Source organism: Gracilinanus agilis, chromosome 4 (genome assembly GCF_016433145.1).
Source record: "Gracilinanus agilis isolate LMUSP501 chromosome 4, AgileGrace, whole genome shotgun sequence".
Taxonomy (NCBI): domain Eukaryota; kingdom Metazoa; phylum Chordata; class Mammalia; order Didelphimorphia; family Didelphidae; genus Gracilinanus; species Gracilinanus agilis.
In genome coordinates, this window is record NC_058133.1 from 58965221 (window position 1) to 58987665 (window position 22445).

At 36.9% G+C, this 22445-nt stretch overlaps 1 protein-coding gene across 1 annotated transcript in view; it reads right to left on the minus strand.

Annotated features, from left to right (window-relative positions):
• Positions 1 to 5616: 5616 nt before the first annotated feature.
• TMCO1 (transmembrane and coiled-coil domains 1) overlaps positions 5617 to 22445 on the minus strand; it is a 46018-nt gene continuing 29189 nt past the window's right edge. The window contains exons 6-7 of the mRNA XM_044672336.1: positions 17095 to 17239; positions 5617 to 6264 (exon numbers count right to left, since the gene is read on the minus strand). Of these exons, the coding sequence (XP_044528271.1) occupies positions 6166 to 6264; positions 17095 to 17239 (244 nt within the window). The 3' untranslated portion in view covers positions 5617 to 6165. The remainder of the gene's footprint in view (positions 6265 to 17094; positions 17240 to 22445) is intronic.

Consider the following 22445-nt stretch of genomic DNA (forward strand, 5'->3'; position numbering starts at 1 on the left):
TCAATTGAGTCAATAGCCTCTCTCAATGACCAAAGCATACTACAGGTTTACTATGTACCAAGTTCTGGGAATATAAGTAGAAAAGAGCTCACATTATAATAGGGAAGAGAAGGTTTCAATTGCAAATCAGAAGAAAAAGCACAACAGAAAAGTAGACCATCATTCACACAGATAAAAACCAGTTTCTGATGTTGAACCACTGGATTAGTATCAAGGATTTTTATGGACAGAACTTTCTTTCCAGGACTCTACTTGCTGTGGCTAAGAAGGTGGGGGCTTAACATTTCTGCACCTATGATATTCTTCTCTGTGACAGTTCTAAAGGCTGGCCTGAGGGTAGGTCCACCTCTGTGGTTCTTGGGTTTGCTTGCTCATCAGTGGCAGTCCTGTTGGCAGTGAAGTGCTGATGTAGGATTAGCAGTCCTTTCTCCAGAAGGGCGACACCCTTGAGGCCATTCTTGTGGAGACTAGCCTAGAAGCAGGGCTAGTAGTCTAATGGTACTATTTTCTGAGCTTGAGCTTAGGATCCTGGCTTTTCTCTGAGGTCTGAGAGGAGATGGTGGTGGTGAAGGAATCAGTGGGTAGACCTACCTCCTTCTCACACTAGGTCCTTTCTCACCCTCAGGGTGCCTTGTGGCTTCAGTCAGGCATATATGACTGGATGTAGATTTAGATATATACACAGCCATTTGTCCCTTAGCATTTTTTGCACATCTATTAAGCACAATTCTGTGATCATCAACAGTGGATCAGTAACAGCTGCTATTTACAGTTTGCAAAATGCTTTACATATCTCATTTAAGCCTAAAAACAATTCTAGAGGTTTTTTCTTTTGACTACACCTATGATTTCACTGAAGAGAATACCTAATGGTGAAATCTGCCCACAGGATTTGCAGAGAATTGCCAGGAGCACCCAGAGCTGAGGTGTGCCTATGACCACACAGCTATTGGGGCAGCGGCAAGATCTGAATCCAGGTCTAGCATTCTAGCTTCTAAACCAATCCTATAACAGGCCTTTCAGGATTCTGAGATTTGACCATCTGGACCAAGTGACAAATGACCTAAGAGTGAAATTACCTCATGATATCTCAAATCAATGTGATTCAAGAATATTTAAAGCCTACTATGTGCCAGGTACTATGCTAGGTATCAGAGATTCAAAGACAAGTCCTTGCCTTCAACTTGCTGATTCTGAATTTCAATTGTTAACTATTTTTATTCCCTTTCCCAGGCCAATTATTCTCTCAGAATCTAAGAGAAGTAAATAAGTACAGAGTTGTTCTGCCTTCAACAAATCCTCAGAGAGCATTAGTATTAAAGGTTCTTGGCACATTGGCTGCCTATTTTTGAATGTATGCCAGCATGCAACTAACCTTTCTAAATTATAATAGTAGATAGAATTCATATAGCCCGTTAAGGCTTACAAAGTGCTTTACAAAAATCTTGCTTGATCATGATGACCATCCTGGGATGTAGGTGCTATTATCATTCCCATTTCACAACTAGGAAAACAGACAGGTTAAGTGACTTGCCATGGGTCAGGCAGCTATCAAGTGGCTGAGGCTGGGTTTGAAGCTAGGTCTTCCTGACTCCAAGGCCATTATGGTGCTACCTAACTGCACAGTCCTTGACAGTACCAGATATAGTTTGACAAATCTCAAAGGGTAGTTGATGAACACTAGAAAGTGAAGCAATGAGCACCAAGAACCATCAGGAACTTATCACACCAGACTAGCCTCATTTCCTGTTGTTGACAGCATCATTAAAGAAGTAGGTGAGATTGTTGGGGACATAGTTTACCTAGATTTGAGCAAAGCTTTGGGTAAAGTATTCCATACAGTTCTTACATGTATTCCTGTATGGAGATGGCAAGGGGTGTGGACCAGTTAAAACTGATGACTTCAGAACTGTTGGAATGGCCCAACTCAGAATAGCTGTTAATGTTCCATTTTTGAAACAGCAAGTCTCCAGCAGAGTATCCTGAGTGTCTCTACTGTGAGATTCATATTGCAGAGGGGTTCAGGCTACATCAAGGAATTCTCTCTGCAGCTTGAACCCCTCTCTGCAATATCAATCTCACACTATGTGGCTTTTTTTTTTTTGACTTTGTGTTTCTTAACATTACTAATAGCTCAGGAAAAAACATAGATGTCATGCTCATCAAATTTGTAGATGACACAAAGTTGTGGATAGTCATCACACTAGACGATAGTCAGGATTCAAAGATTTTGACAGGTTGAGAACTGAGCTAAATCTAGGCGAAATTCAAGAGATAAATGTCTTCTACTTGAGTTAAAAAGTTTCGTAAATACAAGATGGGTCAAACATCACAGCTTTTCAAAAAGATGTAGGGATTTTAGTGGACTGCAAGATCAATAAGAACACCACAAAAAGCTAATGTGATCTTGTGCTGTGAGTATAGCTTCAAAATAGGAAGTGACAGTCCCCACTACACTGTCTTCCTTTGGAATATTGTGGTGAGTTCTGGCCACTCTTGTTAAGGGTGTTAATAAGCTGGAGTATCCACATCCAGAGGAGCACTCAAGATGGTGAAAAGTTTCAAGTCCATGTCACATGAAGACTGGGCAAAGGAACAGAGCATGCTTAGCATGAAGGAGACACACCAGGTACCCAATTAAGGGGTTGTTACATGGAAAAAGAATTTCATTTGTTGTTACTGGCCCTCAGGGTAGAACCAAAAGCAATGGGAGTTGCAAAGAGGTCAATTTAGGTCCTACAATGTCAGGGAAAACATCCAAATAAATAGAGCTGTTCCAAAGTAGAATGGGCTGCCTTTAGCAGGGGCCAGTTGTCCTTTTTTCGAGATCTCCCAGCAAAAGACCACCTGTCAGGGATTCCTTTCACTTGTGAGTTGCACAAGATGACACCTGGGGTCTCTACCAAGTGTTCCAACTCTATGAGGACAGGGTATAAGAATAATATCTTCCTCATTCTGGACAGTGAAGATCTAGCAACGTGGACTAAAATGTTAACTTTCCTCTCTATCCCAACATACTTCTGCCTCCTAGTTATGTCTACTTCAACCTGAATTTGATGTAATTTATTTTTAAGTCCAAGTGCTATACACTGATGCCAATTAAAAAATGTTTGTTAGCTTCAGCTTACTTTTCTAGTCTACTGACATCTTTTTGGGTGCCAATTGCATTAACTCAATGTGAAAGGGAATTTATTTTATCTTAACTTAATCAATCAAGTACTTGGAGTGTCCCACCCTTTTAATTTAATTAGTCAGGAACTAAGTCTTTTGCTGCTCAGTCTGGAGTTGCTTAGCTTGGCTAGGCATTCAATTCTGCCTTGGATTCAGCTTTGGTGGCTTGAGGAGTTCAGTTTTGATGACTCATTTGGGTTGAGGAGACCCTGGCCAGAGACACTGGCTCTTGGGCTCTTCTGTCTTTGGTGAGATACTCTCTTTGGTAAGGCACTCGGATGTGGACTTAAGTTAATTTAGTAGGCAATATTCTACCTCCTTCCTACATTTCCCTCTTTACTAACTCTACTTTGCTACTATAAATAAAGCTACTAAAGCTACTAACGGCCTCGTGACTTAATTTTTATAAATGGTGACCACAACTTTTTTTTAATTCTTATATTTGTCAAACCCATTTTAATTACTGCAATTTATTATATAAATATAACCTATTAGCTGTGTGACTCTGGGCAAATTACTTAATCCCAGCTGCCTAGCCCTTACCATTCTTTTGCTGTGGAACTGAAACTTAATATTAATTCTAAGACAGAAGGTAAAGGTCTTTTTTTAAAGTGTAAGCTATTATGAGATGTTATTTTGGCACCAAAATTTTAAACAAATAAAAATTAGATCAGAAATATAAGAGACAGCAAGAGTGCTTTTATGTATCATTTTTTAAAAACATAGATAAGGTTAAAGGCTAAAGAATAAGAAAACAGAGACATAAAACAAGATGAATAAAAATACAAATACTGAATTTAGAGAATAAAAATGTACTGTGACAATTGAGTTTTCTTAGAAGACTAAATACAGCTTTATCTTTACTAAGAATGAAAGAATTCTTCCTTACTTGTATATACTATAAATACAACTGGAAAGTAGCAAAAAAGGCAAATTCAGTTATAACTATGCTATTTAATAACAAAGATTACAGGGCCTCTCAGTACATGCAATTTGACAAATAGATCACTTAAAATGTTTATCACAAATAGTTTTGTTTTGTTTTTTAACCCTTACCTTCTTAGAATTTATACTAAATATTGGTTCCAAGGCAGAAGAGCAGCAAGGACTAGGCAATGGGGTTTAAGTGACCTGCCCAGGGTCACACAGCTAGGAAGTGTCTGAGGCCATATTTGAACCAAGGACCTCCCATCTCCTGATCTGGCTTTCTATCCACTGAGGTACCTTGCCATCCCTATCACAAACAGTTTTGCATGATGCATAAACAGCCAAACAATTCCAGGAGGGTCTACATGTGGTATCAATGTAGGAACCACCTAATCTAGTTCATGAAATGATGTCTTAGTGGCAGTAGAGAAACAAGCCTGGAATTTCTCAGCTCTTCCTTCAGAAGGTGACGATTACACAGGGTCACACACTTAGAACCCAGATAATCTGTTCATGTTCCTACTGCTATGTCTTCTAATACTGATGGAGTTACCAGTTCAAATTCTTAAATCTAGCTCTTCTAATCTGCTCTATTTTTGCTACTTTAACAAGACACAGCACTCCACTTGAATTAGGTTTCACAAAAACATTCTTGCTGGCTTGTTGTCTCCTTGCAAGGTGTACAAGTCCTAAAATAAATGCAATCAGAAGCTGACATTTCAGCATTCTTTATCTTCAGTAAGTTGTTTTATGAAGTTGATAAAGATATTTTTTTCCTGAGATTTAAAATTTCCCACTCTCTAGCCTTATACATCCTAATCTCTAGTACTTTAAACCCAGACATAACTTCTTCTTTAAGAATTACAATGCAAATACAATTGGCAGGAAATTCCATTGGCATGTGGGTCCATGTAGAGTAAATGCAAGGCTGAAGTGGTGGACAGCAAATACATACATTAATCATTGCAATGATTGATCCAAGCAGTATTACCATTTCCACATCAAGAGAGTTACACTTCAAGTCAAGCACCCTGCCCCTTAGAGCTAACTATGACTAGCTTCAGCAACAAAAAGGGGACTTCTAAAGGGGAACTTTCCTAAGGAAAAACACCAGAGCAAAGTAGAAACTCTGATAGACAATCACAAGAATCAAAAGAGGAAAAAAAAAGAGGGGATTGTGTCTAGGTTAGTGACCCCATCCCCTAACCCCCTCAAATGAGAAGTTACTTATAGTTCTACCAATGGGGAAGTCCAAGATCTTCTTCATGAAAATCCAGCAATTTGCAATCAGACTTGAAGGGATATGCTAAGCCTTCTGGGTTACAAACTACCTGACCTCCTGCTCATACTCATGAACTTCTACCCTGTGCTTGCTCTGTTTCCTATTCACACGGAGGGAGCAGGCAATGAAGGCTGCACAAAACCAGTCAATTTGTTTTCCTTTCACACCAGGATTTTCACCATATGCAGTATAAGCTTTCATTATTAAAAATAACATACATTCATAAACATGCCAAAACAAGGTGTATTTATTAAGATTATAAGACTATCTTATGCATGAAGTGCACAAAGTAGGTCTCCTTCAGGTCAGGAATCACCTTACATTTTAGCTGTGAAAAAAAATTTCATAACCCAAATTCTCTCTTTGAGGGTGTTTACCTCTAAGTTTAGTTCACCTCCCCTATGACTTCATTACTAGCCCTTTTCCATGGCAGATAACACCTATCAGAACTATGAGCTGAGTCACACCAAAAATATTCTTAGAATATGACACGCATAACAGGAAAAAAGTCCTTGTTTCTCAACCACACAAATACCACTTAAAACTTATCTAACCAACACATATTATTTTAAAATTTTCAACTCTGACAGACAAATACAATCATTAATCTTGTCTGTTGAATGTTGTCCTCATTCCAATCATGTTCAGAGGCCTGAGACTAGCTCAGAAAGCTGGGAAATGGCCCTTGCGGCTAATAGTGTCTGCTGCTCAAAATGAAATAGGAGCAGTTTGGTTTGAGTGTCTGAGTAAGGAGGAAAGGAATGAAAAGGCCTTTGGTTTTGGTCTCAGGAGAATTTTCCAGCTGGATTTGGGGGACCCAGAAAACCCCCGGCTTGTTTGGTGGCAGCCCGAGAAGGAGCAAGGCCAAGCATCTTCTGAATGTTCTATGGAGATAAACAAAAAAATAAAAAATTAGGGTTGAGAATGATACTTTTAGAAGAATAAGTATTTACATTATAAGCTTGATTTCAATACTTAATCAAAAAGATTCCCTTGTAACTAATATAAAATGTATCCAAATATAAGCAAAAGTACCCTTAGCATCCCTACTGTGAAGTTTCTGCAATGGGTCTAAAGGACACTTTCCCCCACCAAATATGGGAAGAATGATTTGTTTCCAGTACCAACTGGTCCCATGCTATTAGGATTTCAAATACACACTCATGGAAGCTTCCACAGATCATGTATTTACACTTTGAAACAGTGGCATTACAGCTAAACCCCCTCATTTTATACAGGGGGAAACAGAAACCCAGAAAGCTAAGTGTCTAAAGTCACACAGGTGCTAACTGACAGAGCTGGGATTAGAACCAGGGCTTCTCGGTTCTGATTGGCACCTCACCCCATACAAATCTGCTTTATCTGGTCTTAGTCCACAATTTCACTGGGCACAGACAAATGTTTAAACATGAAATATTTTTAAGGTGTCTAAGTACTATGTAAAGTAATTTGTCTCTTTCATAAATACATGTATTACTTTATAGCAATAACACTTCTAGAGCTTTTAATTTGGCTGTTCATAACTTATGGAGTGTGTTATAATATGGATTCCTTTCATGTATGGGTTGGTCACTGAGCTGCTTTGCAACTCAATATGGTGATTGTTAAGCTCTCTTATAAGTAAAGTTAAGTGTGTGTGCAGAGGGCAGAGGCAAGGGAAAGCAGAGTAAGGAATTCTAGAATTCTACTGGGGAGAGTCAGTTGGCCTACTGCTGGTGTCTCTGTCTCTGTCTCTGTCTCTGGAAGGGAACTGTCTACCTGCTTTTGCTGGCTGTGTTATATCTGGACTTCTCTATCCTACCTGCCTCCCTGTTACTTGATTGAAACATCTACTGAGCTTCCTGTGTGATCCTGTACAGCTGAGTCATCTGTCTGTGAGAATATGATTTGGGTCCTTTTGGATCCAAAACCTCTTCTTGGGTCCTGTCCTGCCTAGCTGCCTAACAACCTCCATTACCACCAAAAGGGGAGTTGTTTTGGGTGTTGGATATTTATATTAGGGTCTGGGTCCCTAGACAGATAGGTGAGCTCCATGTAGCTAAATCCATGAAGACTTCTGGTGACAGGACATTTAGATCTTTTGGGTTTAGAAAGAAATCTTTAGCTTAAGTTTGTCCAATTACCTACTTACCTTTCCCTTGTTAAAAATTAAAACAACTTTTATATAGCATCTTAGTGGGTAGGTGTGTCATCTCAGCACTGGGCTTAGTGGCCTTCCCAAAACCAGGTTACTCTTCTGATACTGGCCTAAATATCATCCAATCCCATCCCCCAAACCCTCACTTTTATTTAAGCTCTTAAGAAGAAATTTTAAAGGAAGGCACTAGGACAAAAGGAATAACCACTACAAGAAACCAAGCTTCCTGCCTCTAGAAAGGTGGACAATAATCTAAATCAGTGACGGGCAAAATACGGCCCATGGGCCAGATGTGGTCCCCTGAAATGTTCTATCAACGCAACATTATTCCAAATCTGACGAATGCAATGAAACTTCGAAAGAATTGCCTCAAAAACAGACTGACAGATGAGCATTTCCTTTCCTTTGGCCCCCCCTTTAAAAAGTTTGCCCATCACTGATCTAAAGAACACAAAGTCTAGGATGCATGCCTTTTCCTAATTTCTTTTGGTCAACTGTTAACTGTATTTAGTAAATGCCTACTTTCTTTCTCTCACAGTGAAAGACAACTACAGGGTATAAGAAAATTAGATTATGGTTCCTTTGTTCTCAAAGAGCTTACAGTTTAGTTAAGAAATATTCACTTAATAAAGCCAATTATAATAAGACTTTAAGAAATCAGTCTTTAAAATACATACTTGTTCATTCTTACCAAATAAAGTAATATTTAAGTTTACATTTATAATACACAAGGTACTCTACAATCATAGGACACGATGAGATGCAGCCTATCATTTTATAGGTAAGCTAGTACTGGACCAAAACAATTTCTCTCTAAACACAACTCAATTACCTCTAAACTGTAGGGTCAATGGATTTAAGGAAGAAGATATAGAAGGAAAGGGAAAAAGGGAAAATATTTTCAAGACTCGGGACTACAATGTAGGTAGGTGACTGACACATTAAAACTTAAGTCAATGGTAGATGCCATGTAGACCAGAGCACTGTCTTTTCTTGCTGTCAGACTTCCCCAACAACTGCAATGCCCCAGCCAATGTATTTCGAGCTGCAATAAACTTACATATTGCCATCTTATCCTTTAGAACAAAGCTGTTCCAAATTTCTTGTGAGATAGCCTGATAAAAATCCAGGCCTCTATTGATGCCATGGTGTCCATGTCTTTGCTGAAAGTAAACCCCTTCACACTCAACCAGTCATTAGTGAATTGTTTTTCTCATGCACAGACTCAGAGGACACTATGCTCTATTTCTTGGTATGGGAAATATCTCTTATTAAAAACCATCTTAAAGGGGCACAGTATAACTAGCAGCAACCCCTGAATGTGCTTCCCCAAATTCAATTCAACAGAGCCAGTAGGCTAAAGCTATAACTATAGGGAAGGAAAGAGCTCAGAATATGCATAGATGGAAAATATGAATGGTTTGCCCTTTTTATCTTTTAAATCATTTTAACCATTTCCTAATCTCATTCTGATATGACTGCTGTATCAAATCCTCAAAATGCTGAGATAAATTTTTCTGTTTTCTGAATTGGTAAGATTTAGATCAATTCAAAAAGACAAATAGAAGGGGAAAAAAGTATTACCGATATCAAACTTTTTTTCTCACATAAAGAAGATGAGATAGAGAACTCAAACCAATTAATTAAAAGACATAAAAATAATAAGGATGTTAGGGCTCTAAAATGAAGGAAGGTGAAGTTCAGATATAGTACACATTATTTTGAATTTTAGAAGTCTATTTCTGCATTTTTTTGCGAGGTCAACTGTAATACAATAGCAAATAAAGTTTTTCTGACCAGGAAAAAACAAAAGGAAAAAAAATTTCCTGATAATCATCCCTTCCACTAAGCAGGAAATCCAGAAGCACTCCACTACAGGATTTACGTTCCTTCCTCTCTTGTGAAGGGTGAGAACAAGCTACCAAGAAAAGGAAGTTATTAGTTGCAAACTGGATATTTTGGGAAGGCACTATAACCCAGGTCATGGACAATAAATACATTTCGTTCTTTTATTCTTTAGTCATTTAGATAATGTTCATCTTTTACAACTTTTAGTTCTAGTTGTTAATGCAAACCTCTCTGGCAATATGGTCTTCTCTAGCATCTAGCAGTCAACTTTTGCTTCCAATTAATGATGCTCCTTCAGTGATTTAATGTAACAATCTTATAGCTTTTATTTTCCATCTAATACTTCTTTCTCACCTTCAATTCTCCATGTGTTATATTATTAACTGAATCTTCCACAAACTATCTGGGGAATCAAATAACTAGGAATCTCAACTCAACTGGAGACCTTCCTAACTTGTTAAAGCAACAATTAAACTACATTTTTATCAGTTCTTATTATCAAGTAGGCTTGGAGACAAAATTTTCAATCATTCATGATTATTTCAACATACTTCATGACACCCACTTGAATACTTTGTGGTTCTCTAGAAAGGAGCAAAGAGGAAAATGTTGAGTATGAAGATGGGTACACTTGATTTGTACTTCCTATATCACCCAGGGCATGCTCAATGTAACTCCATTTCCAGTAACATCCCTGCTACATAATAAAGGCCTTTAACTAAGCTATAGCCAGGATCATTCAAAGAAAGTACTAACATACATTTCTTCTTTGATATTATGTAATTTAATACTTAAGGCCATCTTCAAAACTGGTAGCCAACATGTTGTATAAAATCTAGAAAATAGGAACTCAAACTTTTAACTGAGTTGGACAGAATACTAGTGACCAGAAGTACAAACTCATTATCATTCAGATTTCAAGACTAACTATCAGATTCTGTCTCCTGAATATGTACTATAATAATTAAAATTGGTTGCCAAATGTAATAGTTAAAAAAAAAAAAGAATTGTGGTCGCCATATATAAAATTAACTTCAAAAATGATGCTAAATAGCACTTAATAATTTAATTTAATATAAACATAGTAAAAGGAGGGAAATGTATGAGGGAAGTAGAAAATATTTCCTAACCTACCACCCAAGAACTCCTATCTGAAGAAATTTAGCCAACTCCCTGCCAAAGTTCCAATCTCCACATGGAAGTCAGGTAGCCTCTTCAACAAGGGTCTCATCAGCATAAGCCTCTTCCTTCAGCTCAAGTCACAACACCAAATCTATGCAGTGCAGAATGCTTCTTCAGCCCACCTCACAGAAAAAGCCTCCTCTTCAGCCAAATTCCTCCTAAAATGCCTCCTCATTAGTCCTTGGGTTGGCTTTTTTTATATGCAGTTTCTCCACATCACTTCCAGTCTCTCTCCCATTTCACAGGAACCAATCACAGCCTCCTAATTTGCCTGGCACTGCCCAGGGGACAGTGCTCGTGGTCTTTGAGGGTGTGAACTTTCTTTATTAGCGATTGACTAAGTTTTAAGTAGGGACACTTTAAGTTCTTGATTAACTTAAAATAGACAAAGGGAATAAAAATCCCCATTCACAGTACTAAATTGTGAAACCTAAATGTTTTTCCTTCTTCATCTTCATCTGTTGAATTCTTACAAATCTTTAAAAATCCAACTCACTCCCCAACCAAGAGCCATCCTTGATCGCCCCAGGAAATACAGTGGACAGAACTGAATTTAGAACCCTGATATACCCAGGTTCAAATTTCTTTATTGAAAATGGGAAAATGAAGACAAGAAATGGTAAATCTGATCTTCCTGTCAAACTTCACAAAGCACTTTGGCTTATGACAGTGATGGGCAACCTTTTATGCTTGGTGCGTCAAAATTTGCCAAAAAACTGAGCATAACTCAGATGGCATGTCACTTTGAGGGAAAAAAAACCCATAATTTCATGATATTTATAGTTTAAATAACAAAAAATGTATAATTATAACACATAGCTATATTTAATAAACCAAAATAAGTAAATTAATAGAGGTAGAATTGTCATCTATAGTGCACAGAGTGTCTACACTACACTACAGCAAATGTTTCATCCTCGGCATGTGGCCCCACACTTCTCTGTATGTGGCCATTTTCAATGGCTACACGTGTCAGCACACGTGTGTCATAGGTTTGCCGTCACCAGCTTATGGCTTTCTAATGTAGCTGTCTACGTTGGTGTCTTTTCCATTACTGGAATTTAAGATTTTTGTAGGCCTCGACACTATATATCTCATTTAAATTGTGATTATACTTGGTGGCTAACATAGTATTTTGCATATAAAAGGTACTTAGTATATGTTGTAGTTGGCAAATCTGAACCATTTGCATTCAAATGCAAATTTAAACTTTTAAAAAATATCTCTGTGTAGCTATCTCCCTTAGATAGACATATAAATATACTATTGTAGCTGACATACTAGAAATAGGATTCAAAACTTGAATTTAAAGAATATGTGATTTCCAGGGGCAATTATAAGACACTATCATTACCTTGCTAACTAAAAGATGTGATATTTTCAAGAGCAGATATATTTATTTTTATATACTGGTAGCTTATGAACAGTCTATAAAAAATCAGCCTAATTTTCAAAGAATGTAAATTTGCTTAGCCCTAGAAAATAGCTCTTAAAATAATATATTTTATCTATATTAGTGAACAGATTTCATGCTATATCACTGCAATGCCAAATTAAGGGGGGGGGTATTTTATAGACCTAAACTCCCCCACAAATTAAAGGAAATAATGAAAATGTAGGAATACTTCTATAGACTTCAAATTATACTGTAAGTGGCAATATCTAATATTTTTATAATGCAATAAGGGTAACATGTTATCTCATTAGATCAACAAAATTATTTGGAATTAGTTTTAAAACAGAAAAATAGAACAGGAAAGGATGATGAGAAACAATGAGAATCAATACTGAAATATTTGATCAAGCTATAACTTATTTAATAGAATTCCTATTTAATAGGAACAAGAAATGATGGGAACACTGGAAAGAAGTCTGAAGGAAGACCACTATCTTACACTATCTATCTACAATATGATAAAAATGGGTACATGATCTGAATACTAAAGATCTTACGGGAAAAATCTGCTTATATCAGATATTTCCCATTATCAAGGTAAGAAGGCAATTCTCAAATACAAGCGAAGAGATGATCAAAAAAGATAAACTAGAATTTTAATTACATGGAATATAAAAGCTTTTACAAACTAAATCAACACAATTAAGATAAGGAAAGTAGTCAATTAGGAAAGAAAAAAAATTGAATCAAATGTTTCTGATAAAGGGCTAATATCCAAAAGGCTAACTAAAGATTATCTAGAACTACCACCAATATTCACATGTATGCATATACATATATGTAGGTATACATACATGTATGAATATGTAAATAAAAATAATTCACAATAGACATCTTTTAGCTCAGATAAATTGCTTCCCCCCTGCCTTATTTAGTCATTGTTATGGGACCACTGAAGGAGAAAAAGAGACATACTGAGAAATGAAATATATATTTAAAAGAAGCATCAACATAATTGTTTTTAAAACAGTTTGGATTTAGGTATTTATCATTTCACTGACAAAGATATTCCTTCTAATAATACAGATAGCAACCTAGAGATGCCTAATGCATCTTATATGACAGATGTCTAAGTTCAGCCATAAATCTTTTTCATGGATCCAACCAACTTGTTGGGGGAATTTCTCTGGATCTGAAATGAGTATTTTTCATGGGACTAATAAAGAACTATGCCTTCTACCACTCAGCAAAGGGGTGGTGGCGATAGACTTTAGCATAGCATAGAGGCACACATCTCAGAAACAGTTAATATAGTGATTTGTGTTGCTGATTGGATTTTACAAGTCTGTTACAATAATTTTCATTAATTGATACCACTAATCCCATTTAAACTAAAGCAAAATCACACTGCGAAAAAGAAAAAGGAGAAAGCCTCTTAATTCAAAAGTCTTAAAGAGATTCTTTTTATTCTGGAGTTTTTATAACTGCCCTGAGACTGACTTAACACCTCTGGTGGAAATTGGCTCAGCTGTCACATCCTTTGAGAGGTCCCTTAAAATTCACAAAAGGAAAACAGTTGTTATTTGAAGGTCAAGGCAAGCTAATCACTAAACTTGAAGGAAGTAAACAAAAGCCAAGGGAAAAAAAATAACTTGGAAAAAAGTAATTGGGTTTATTTTTATGATACTTTACCTTCTCTCAAAATATTAGAATAACCTTCCTGTTCTCTATTCAGCCAAAACAAGAGTAGCCAATAGCACACACTATTCTTATTAGTGGGGGCAGCTGGGTAGCTCAGTGGATTGAGAGTCAGGCCTAGAGACAGGAGGTCCTAGGTTCAAATCTGACCTCAGACACTTCCCAGCTGTGTGACCTTGGGCAAGTCACTTGACCCCCATTGCCCACCCTTACCACTCTTCCACCTAAGAGCCAATACACAGAAGTTAAGGGTCTAAAAATAAATAAACAAAAAAAAAAAATTCTTCAGCTATTCTTATTAGTGTCTTTACCACCAAGAAAGGATGGGAAAGAACGAATGAAGAAAGGAAGGAGAGGAAGAGGGAGGAAAAGGAGAGTGGAGGGAAGGAGGGAGAGAAGGAGGAAGAAGAAAATGAAATTCTAGGCTAAAATTGATACTTTCTTCAAGGATTAGTCACTTAGGAAACTCTGGATGGAATTCTCTCACCTTAAAAATAAATGGGAACTAGTGGATTTGTGAGAAAAAAATTGTTTCTTTAGTGTGCTATCTAGTCTGAGTTTGTTTTTGGACTAAAGCTTTACTTTATTTCTCCTGTAAATGAATATTCTAATGAAAAAAAAGTTTTCAATGTCTTAAGGCCCCAAATTTACCATTTTAAAAAAGAAATTGTACTATGGGTGGGATAATTCTGTGATTTTAGACAGGATTTTTTCATAAATCTATCAAAGCATTACTACCACCAGAATGAACTAAACTTTAAAAACAAAAACCTAAAAAATCTACTAATACTACTGAATACTATCCACTTGTCTCCCCTAAAAGCTACTATAGTCATGAAGATATCAGTTAAGTTTATATTACAATTTTATCAAACGAGCAAGCAAATAGCATTTATTAAGTAACTACTATGCCTCTCACCTTCATCCCAACATTAGGGGGTTGTTCTGTGAGTCCTCTGATTTCAGAGAACCTCAAGACCTACAGAACAGTATATCAATATCCAGGAAGGAAGGAACAGAGAACCCCAAATCAACATCTTAGTCCTTGAGACTAAAGTACTTAATAAACTTTAAAAAGCTACAGAAATATGAACTGTTGTTTTAGCTACTTTCCTTTTTTTGGACAGACCATACAACATCAAGAAAATTAAGCACATGTTCTTACTACATTTCATTATAGTGTGCTAAAAAGTATTAGGTTACTGTTTCAGTATCTGCTTTAAGATCTGTATCTAGAATCTTCCCAGATCTAGAGCTAGAAGGGAATCTCAAAGAAATATAATTAAATAAAAACTAATAATAACAGTATTTTATATAGCACTTTCAAGTTTATAAAGAGCTTTTCATATCAACTCTTGATTTTTACAGCAACCCTGGGAGGGAGTGCTATTATCCCCATTTTCTAAATGAAGAAATCAACACAGAGGTTAAGTAACTTGATTAGGATCATAGTCCATGGCTGCATTTGACCTTTGGTCTTCTTATCTCTAAATTCAGTGCTCTATCCATTGAACTACCAGAAACTGAGACCCAGGGAAGCTAGTCATACATTAATATCAGGGAATGATTTGAATCCAGATCCTCTTAACTCCAGGACCAGTGCTCTTTTCATTGTACCATAGTGCCTCTTAGTAGTACTAAACATTTGAACCAAAGGTTAAGATATTACATCTATTCTGAAATAAATTTCATCTTGTATTAGATTCAGCCTGAACTCTTTTTTGGGGGGATCCTGATTCTGTCATTCATGATACTGATTATTCCTTTCAAGATTTTTGTCACATTCTATCAAAGTCTTCATTCAAGTTACTGATAAAAATAATGAACTAAATAGAACCCAGGATAGAAATCTTTAGAATCCCTTAGAAATCTATTTATAATGGCATCAAATTGTATGTATGTATGTACATATTCATGTATGTATGAATGTATGTTTGGGGCCTAGTAATTCAACTGGTTGAAAATCTACTTATCAGAATTCTCAATGGCAAGAACACTGAGATGGACTTTAAATGTCTCCTCTTAAACTTTTATTAGAATTGGAAGCATCATTAGCAGCCATCTGGTTCAATCTATACTAAGAAATTTCCACTATAACCTACCTGGACAAGTGATCATATAACTACAGCCTAAAGACATCCAGGGAAAAAGCAACAATCAACCAAAGCAATCCATTTTTTAAAATGTTGTTGTTATTCGTCTTTGAATAGTGTCAGACTCTTTGAGACTCCATTTGGAGTTTTCTTGGCAAGGATACTGGAGTGGTTTGCCATTTCCTTCTCTGCTCATTTATAGATAAGAAAATTAAGGCAAACAGGGTGAAGTGACTTGATCAGGAACATACAGCTATGAAATGTCTGAAGCCAGATTTGAAACCGAAGTCTGACTCCAAGCCAGCACTCTATCTGCTTCACTACCTAGCTCTAATTGTCAAGAAGTTTTTCCTGACATAGAACCTAAATTTGTTTCACTAGAACTTCTACTTCTGGTTCTGTCTTCTAGGTTTAAACAAAATCAAGGTTGATCTCTCTTCCACAATATCCTTTCAAATAAAGGAAGATAGCTACTATGTTGTTGTCCCCACTGTTCCCCCCCACCTCAATTTTTTTCTTATGCAGACTAAAGATCCTGACATCTTTTAAATGATCCTCCATCACACTAATTCGTCATCTTTTTGGTGTCCTGCTCTGGGTGTTCTTGCTCTTCTTAAACTGTGGTGCCCAGAAAGGGAGGAGGACTGGGGATTTCACTGGTATAAGGAAGTGCCAGGTAAGGAAACTTTCTCTACCAATTTGGGTTGGCAACTTATAGTCCTAAAGACTTGGCTTTAGAGCTTTAAGACTGTGACTTGTCAGGTACCTTATAGGCAGCAAGAGTCAGAATTAAGACACAATGGGTTTTTGTGGCTTCATTGGGGAACTCTACCTACCTACTCTGCCAAGATGCCTCTATAGACTATATCACTAGGATGGAATACAAATCTCCAGATGTCAGACCACCACAGAGCACAAAGGTACTGTACTAGCTTTTTTGCTGCCAGTTCATACTACTAATCCATGATGAGTTTTGTTCACAAAATTCCTAGCTTTTATAGGCTGTAGTATCTAAGGCTACCTCATCCTATAACTGTACATGATATGATGTTAGTGAACTCATGCTGGCTCCTAGTGTTTGCTACTTTTTTCTTTTCTGAGGGTTCGCAAATTATTTAAATAGCATTCAGGGGACAGATCCACATCATGCTCATCTGTGCCCGACATCTAGTCATCAAAACCAACATCATCATTTTACAGATGAGGAAAGTTAGGCCAAGAGAGGACAAATGATTTGCCCAATATCACAAGGTATTAAATTCTGGGCTAGGATTTGACCTCAATCCCTCTTACTCCAAATCTATTACACCAAGATGCCACCAATAATGTAAGAATAAGGAAGATATTTGTAAATACTCACCTGTCTAATAGACATGGTACAGAGGATATAGAGGAAGATGAAGGAACAGTCTGTATAATCTTCCCCCAACAGATTTCGATGAGATAGTCCTTGGATGTAGGAAAGAGGAGTGAAGGGAAGCTTTGCTACCACCCTGCCATCAAATCTAGGAAGGAAAAAACAAATTATTGTTATTTCTGGATGACTGATGAGAATCCCAGTTCAAATAAGCTCTTGGGACAAGAACAACACTTAAGTTCTTTGATCTAAGAAATACAAAGAAGAGGTAATCAGAGGTAAGGACCCAAATAAAAGATAAAAGAGTTTGGATTATTCTTATCATCCACTCCCTAAACCATGAAATGAAATAGTTCATGAAAATCTATTCCTTCAGAGACTTAGCCAGCACAAAATATATTTAAATCCTACAGATCAATGTTACAAATATATTCAAGAAAAGAGGAATATCAGTCTTAACAACAGGTATTTCTGGTGCTATATGTTTTCAAAGGCAAATAGTATATAAATGATAGTGGTTATCAGGCAGAGGGAAGAAGAGAAAAAAATACCAATGGAGAAATTGCTGTTCACAGATTAGGAATTTTGCTAGCAGAAAACCAAAATAACAGATGTTAATAAAAGCTGCATAAAAATCACACAGAGCACCTCAGAACTAGGAGGAATTTAAGAGATTATGTAATAAACTACTTTGTAATGAAGCATGCAATTAATTGAGCTGAAAATATCCTGGAGAAATTGTCTATGAATTTTAAAGCTAGAAAAGGATCATTGAGAAGTAAGTCCACCAAAATGTGTCATTTGAGAGATGAAAAGAAGTTCAGATACTTCATTCATGTCATGGCAAACCAAGTAGCACAGTCAGGACTAGATCCCAGGAGGTTTCCTGAACTCCAGTTCAATGTTCTTTGTACTGACCTACAGCATACGAAATTAGGAAAATAGAAAAAATATTTCTAAGATAATTAAGAAACTTCCAGGCAAGTTATCCCAATACTTTAAGCTCCACTTTTATTTCCATGTAAAATACAGAAATTATTCTTCTATTATATTTCTTGGGAAAGAAAAGAGAATAAATATCCAGAAAATATATTTTCCAACTCAGTCTCTCCACTTTTTGCTTTGCTAAGTGTGGCAGTAAAGAAGATTGATAAGACCTGGCTGGCCTTAAAAGGCAAGGCTAATCAGCCAAGGCAAATTCTAACCCATCTAAAAATAACACAACAAAGGAAAATACAGAAATTAAGACTTGCATTAGACACACACAGAGTTCATTTCCTCTCAGAACAGTTTAGAAAGTCTCTCACAAATACTCCATATTAACAATATATATATACATATATTTAAATATATATTTAAAACCATCAGCAAGCACCATCTACAATGGGGATAAATTGGAAGCCTTCCCAATAAGATCAAGAGTGAAGCAAGGATGCCCATTATCACCTCTATTATTTAACATTGTACTAGAAACACTAGCAGTAGCAATTATAGAAGAAAAAAGGAATTGAAGGGATTAAAGTAGGCAATGAGGAGACTAAACTATCACTCTTTGCAGATGATATGAAGGTTTACTTAAAGAATCCTAGAAAATCAACTAAAAGGCTAGTGGAAATAATCAACAAATTTAGCAAAGTGGCAGGATACAAAATAAACCCACATAAATCATCAGCATTTTTATAAATTTCCAATGCAACTCAGCAGCAAGAGTTAGAAAGAGAAACTACAGACAAACACAGAAATTATATGAACACATCTACAAAACACTTTCTACACACTTAAAACTAGATTTAAATAAATGGAAAAACATTAATTGCTCATGGGTAAGACGAGCTAATATAATAAAACTGACAATCCTATCCACATTAATTTACTTATTTAGTGCCATACCTATCAAACTACCAAGAAATTTTTTTACTGAATTAGAAAAAATTATAACAAAGTTCATTTAGAAAAACAAAAAATCAAGAATATCAAGGGAACTAATGAAAAAAATGTGAAAGATGGGGGCCTAGCAGTACCGGATCTTAAACTGTAGTATAAAGCAGTGGTCATCAAAACAATATGGTACTGGCTAAGAGACAGAAGGGATAGACTTGGGGTAAATGTCCATAGCAAGATAGTGTATGATAAACCCAAAGATCCCAGCTTTGGGACAAAAATCCACTATTTGATAAAAACTGCTGGGAAAATTGGAAAACAGTATGGGAGAGATTAGGTTTAGACCAACATCTCACACTGTATAAATGCAGATTTTTGAACCTTGGACTTCATCCCTCAGAAGTCCCTTAGTATTTCCCAAAATTCCCTTTAATCTCTCCTGCGACTCCATGTTTGCGTGGTCATGTTATTGTTTTATAAATTCTGTAGCTCCTCCCTCTCTCTCTTGCTCTTGTGAGCAGGCTGATTAGAACCTTTTTAGTTAGTTTTTTTGTTAGTTTAGTAATAAAAACTTATAAAATATAATACTTAGTTCTTATATATAAATTTAAATCTCTACATTTTGGCTAACCACGAAGAGATAGAAGTCTCAAATATTTTTAAGATAGATTTTCAGTACAGTTAGTAAGTTTTTCTCCAGCCATGCTAGCCCACCCACTTTCGGGCCTGATTCCTGTCTCTGGTTCCAGCTGCTGCTTCTCAAGTCCACCTGCTAGAGCAGTTGCTGTTACTGCTCCTCCTGCCCAGCCTGACTTGCTACAACAGGATCCACTGCAGAGAGTCTACCAATCTGAGCCAGTTTTTTTTCCTTCCAAGAAGGTGATGTATAAAAGATCTTTCCACCCCAATCCCTTCCCATGCCAGGTGGGTTTTCCAGCCTGTGCTAGCCATTTTTTAAGCCAAAGTCTTAAGGTGACCCTGGACTCCTGGTTAAGAGAGACTTGCAACCCAGGAATTTTTTTTTTTCACAAGAAGGGGACTCCTTTACCATTTCTTTTTATGGAAAATAGACCAAAATGCAGCAGATTTGAAGTTAGTTTTGGAAAATAAGCCTGCTTTTTTTCCCCTTCTCTCCTAACCAGAGGTAACCAGTCCTTCATATGCAAATACGCTATTGCTGTACCAATGGTTTTGCCCTTGGGGAAGAGAGCACAGAAGAATAGTTCTTAAAAAACTCTTAAACAAAAAACCTTAAAAAAATGTCTCTTTACTTTCCAGTCCGGGTCTCCTTCTATTTAACTTTTATTTACTGAATAAACTTGTTACAAAGCATGGCCAGGTCTGACTATCTCAAACAGCTCCCATTCTGGGAGAGCATTACAGACCTCCTAAAAGTTTAGGAATGTCTTTTCTTGCTTCTGATGGGGGGGGGGTAGGGAGGGAAGGGGGTTGTGCTGATTGAATACCTTGCAGTTGAGAGCTTGATTAAACTTGAGATTCAGGGGAGAAATTCATCTCATACTGTTATAGTGAAATCAGGGAAAACAGGAAGTGCCAGGCAGAGGAAGAGAAAAAATTCCAAAACTCTGGAGTCAGTGACTTTCTGGTGACAGTTAGTTCCTGGACTTATTCTCTCTGGAAACCCTGTCTGAGTGGATTATCCATCAAGCTTTTCACCAGCCAAGAAGAGGATGAGTTTGGTAAGTTACACCAGTGGACTGTGTAGCCAGATACTTACTCCCCTTCCTTTTGGATTTTATGTTGCTGAGACTCTAGTGGACTTCTGCCAGACCTTGAAGATATCAGCTGTGAGATCTCCCTACAATCCCAGTGAACTTGTGTACTTTCCAGCTTTCCTTTACACTTCATACTACCAAAGGGATGGGGTGGATTCTGGTTAGGACATAATACAGGTAGCTGGGTAAAATGAGGTAGAGATCAGTATAGAAACCTGTTGAACCTTGGTGGTAGGATTTCAGCTCTACTTAGTTAGACCATCTTCCCTTACCTGCCCCTGTTATATAATAAATCCTGTTTAATATCTTATTGTTACCATGTCAGTCTCTCCTTGAAACCTTTCCCAGATCTAAAGGATTTTGAATAATTGGCCCAAGGACTATATTATATTATTGCATTTGTTGATTTCTTTAAGGTTTCAAGTTTACCTATATTAATCTAATTAATATCTTTCTGTTATATGATTATTTTGTACCCTTCTCCTCTGACTATATTGAAGAACATATCATTGTGAAAGTCTGTGAACATCTTACAAAAAAACTTTTTTTTTTAATCCTTACCTTCCATCTTGGAGTCAATACTGTGTATTGGCTCCAAGGCAGAAGAGTGGTAAGGGTAGGCAATGGGGGGTCAAGTGACTTGCCTAGGGTCACACAGCTGGGAAGTGTCTGAGGCCAGATTTGAACCTAGGATCTCTAGGCCTGGTTCTCAATCCACTGAGCCACCCAGCTGTCCCCTCACAAAAACTTTTTTAGTTCTAAAAGCCCCATAAGTCCATCTCAACTATCAAGGTCACATGTTGCTTATATAGCCTTTTATTTTGCCTTTGTTAGTTTGTCACATACATGATGATGGAAAGACTCCATCAAAACTGGTTACAACCTGTATACAACCTTTAGAATATTTAAAGGGCTAAATATCTCAATTGTTTTTAAAGGATCCATTTAGTAGCTATTATATATATCCCCACCTCCACATTTGTAAAAATGTAATGGATGAGACATATAGCAGTCTCATACCAGAGGAACTGGGAAGGTGTTCCTAGGGCATGGTACCCCTAGAAGGCTCCCAAGAGAGAGCATTCCCCAGGTAGCAAGTGGCTTCTGGATAATTTAACAGTTTTAACTCTTTAGCTTATTCTACTCTTCCACCAGAAGGATCTAAATTCTTGGTCATGTTTTAGATCCCAAAAGATTTTCATCAACAGATTTGTGGTTTGTTTGTTTCGTTTGTTTAAACATATCTCAGCCAAGGTTGAAAGATTTCCTATAGCTGTAGATGTGACAAGTATACATCAGTTCATAGATTTTTTAAATATCACACAGCAAATGACTATATATATAAACTCATGTAAATCCTATTGATAATGGGTTTGTTTGCTACTGTCAATAATTGGGCTATTTCAAATTTTGGGATTTGGGTACTTTCTTTGAATTTGCATTATCTACTATATTACTGTTTTTTTAGAATCTGTTTTATTTTGTGAAAATCATTTGCACTCACACAGTGGATCATGGCCAAGTTTTTTTTTTTTTTAATTTTTTTTTTAAAATTATTAAACCCTTAACTTCTGTGTATTGGCTTCTAGGTGGAAGAGTGGTAAGGGTAGGCAATGGGGGTCAAGTGACTTGCCCAGGGTCACACAGCTGGGAAGTATCTGAGGCCAGATTTGAACCTAGGACCTCCTGTCTCTAGGCCTGACTCTCAATCCACTGAGCTACCCAGCTGCCCCGCCC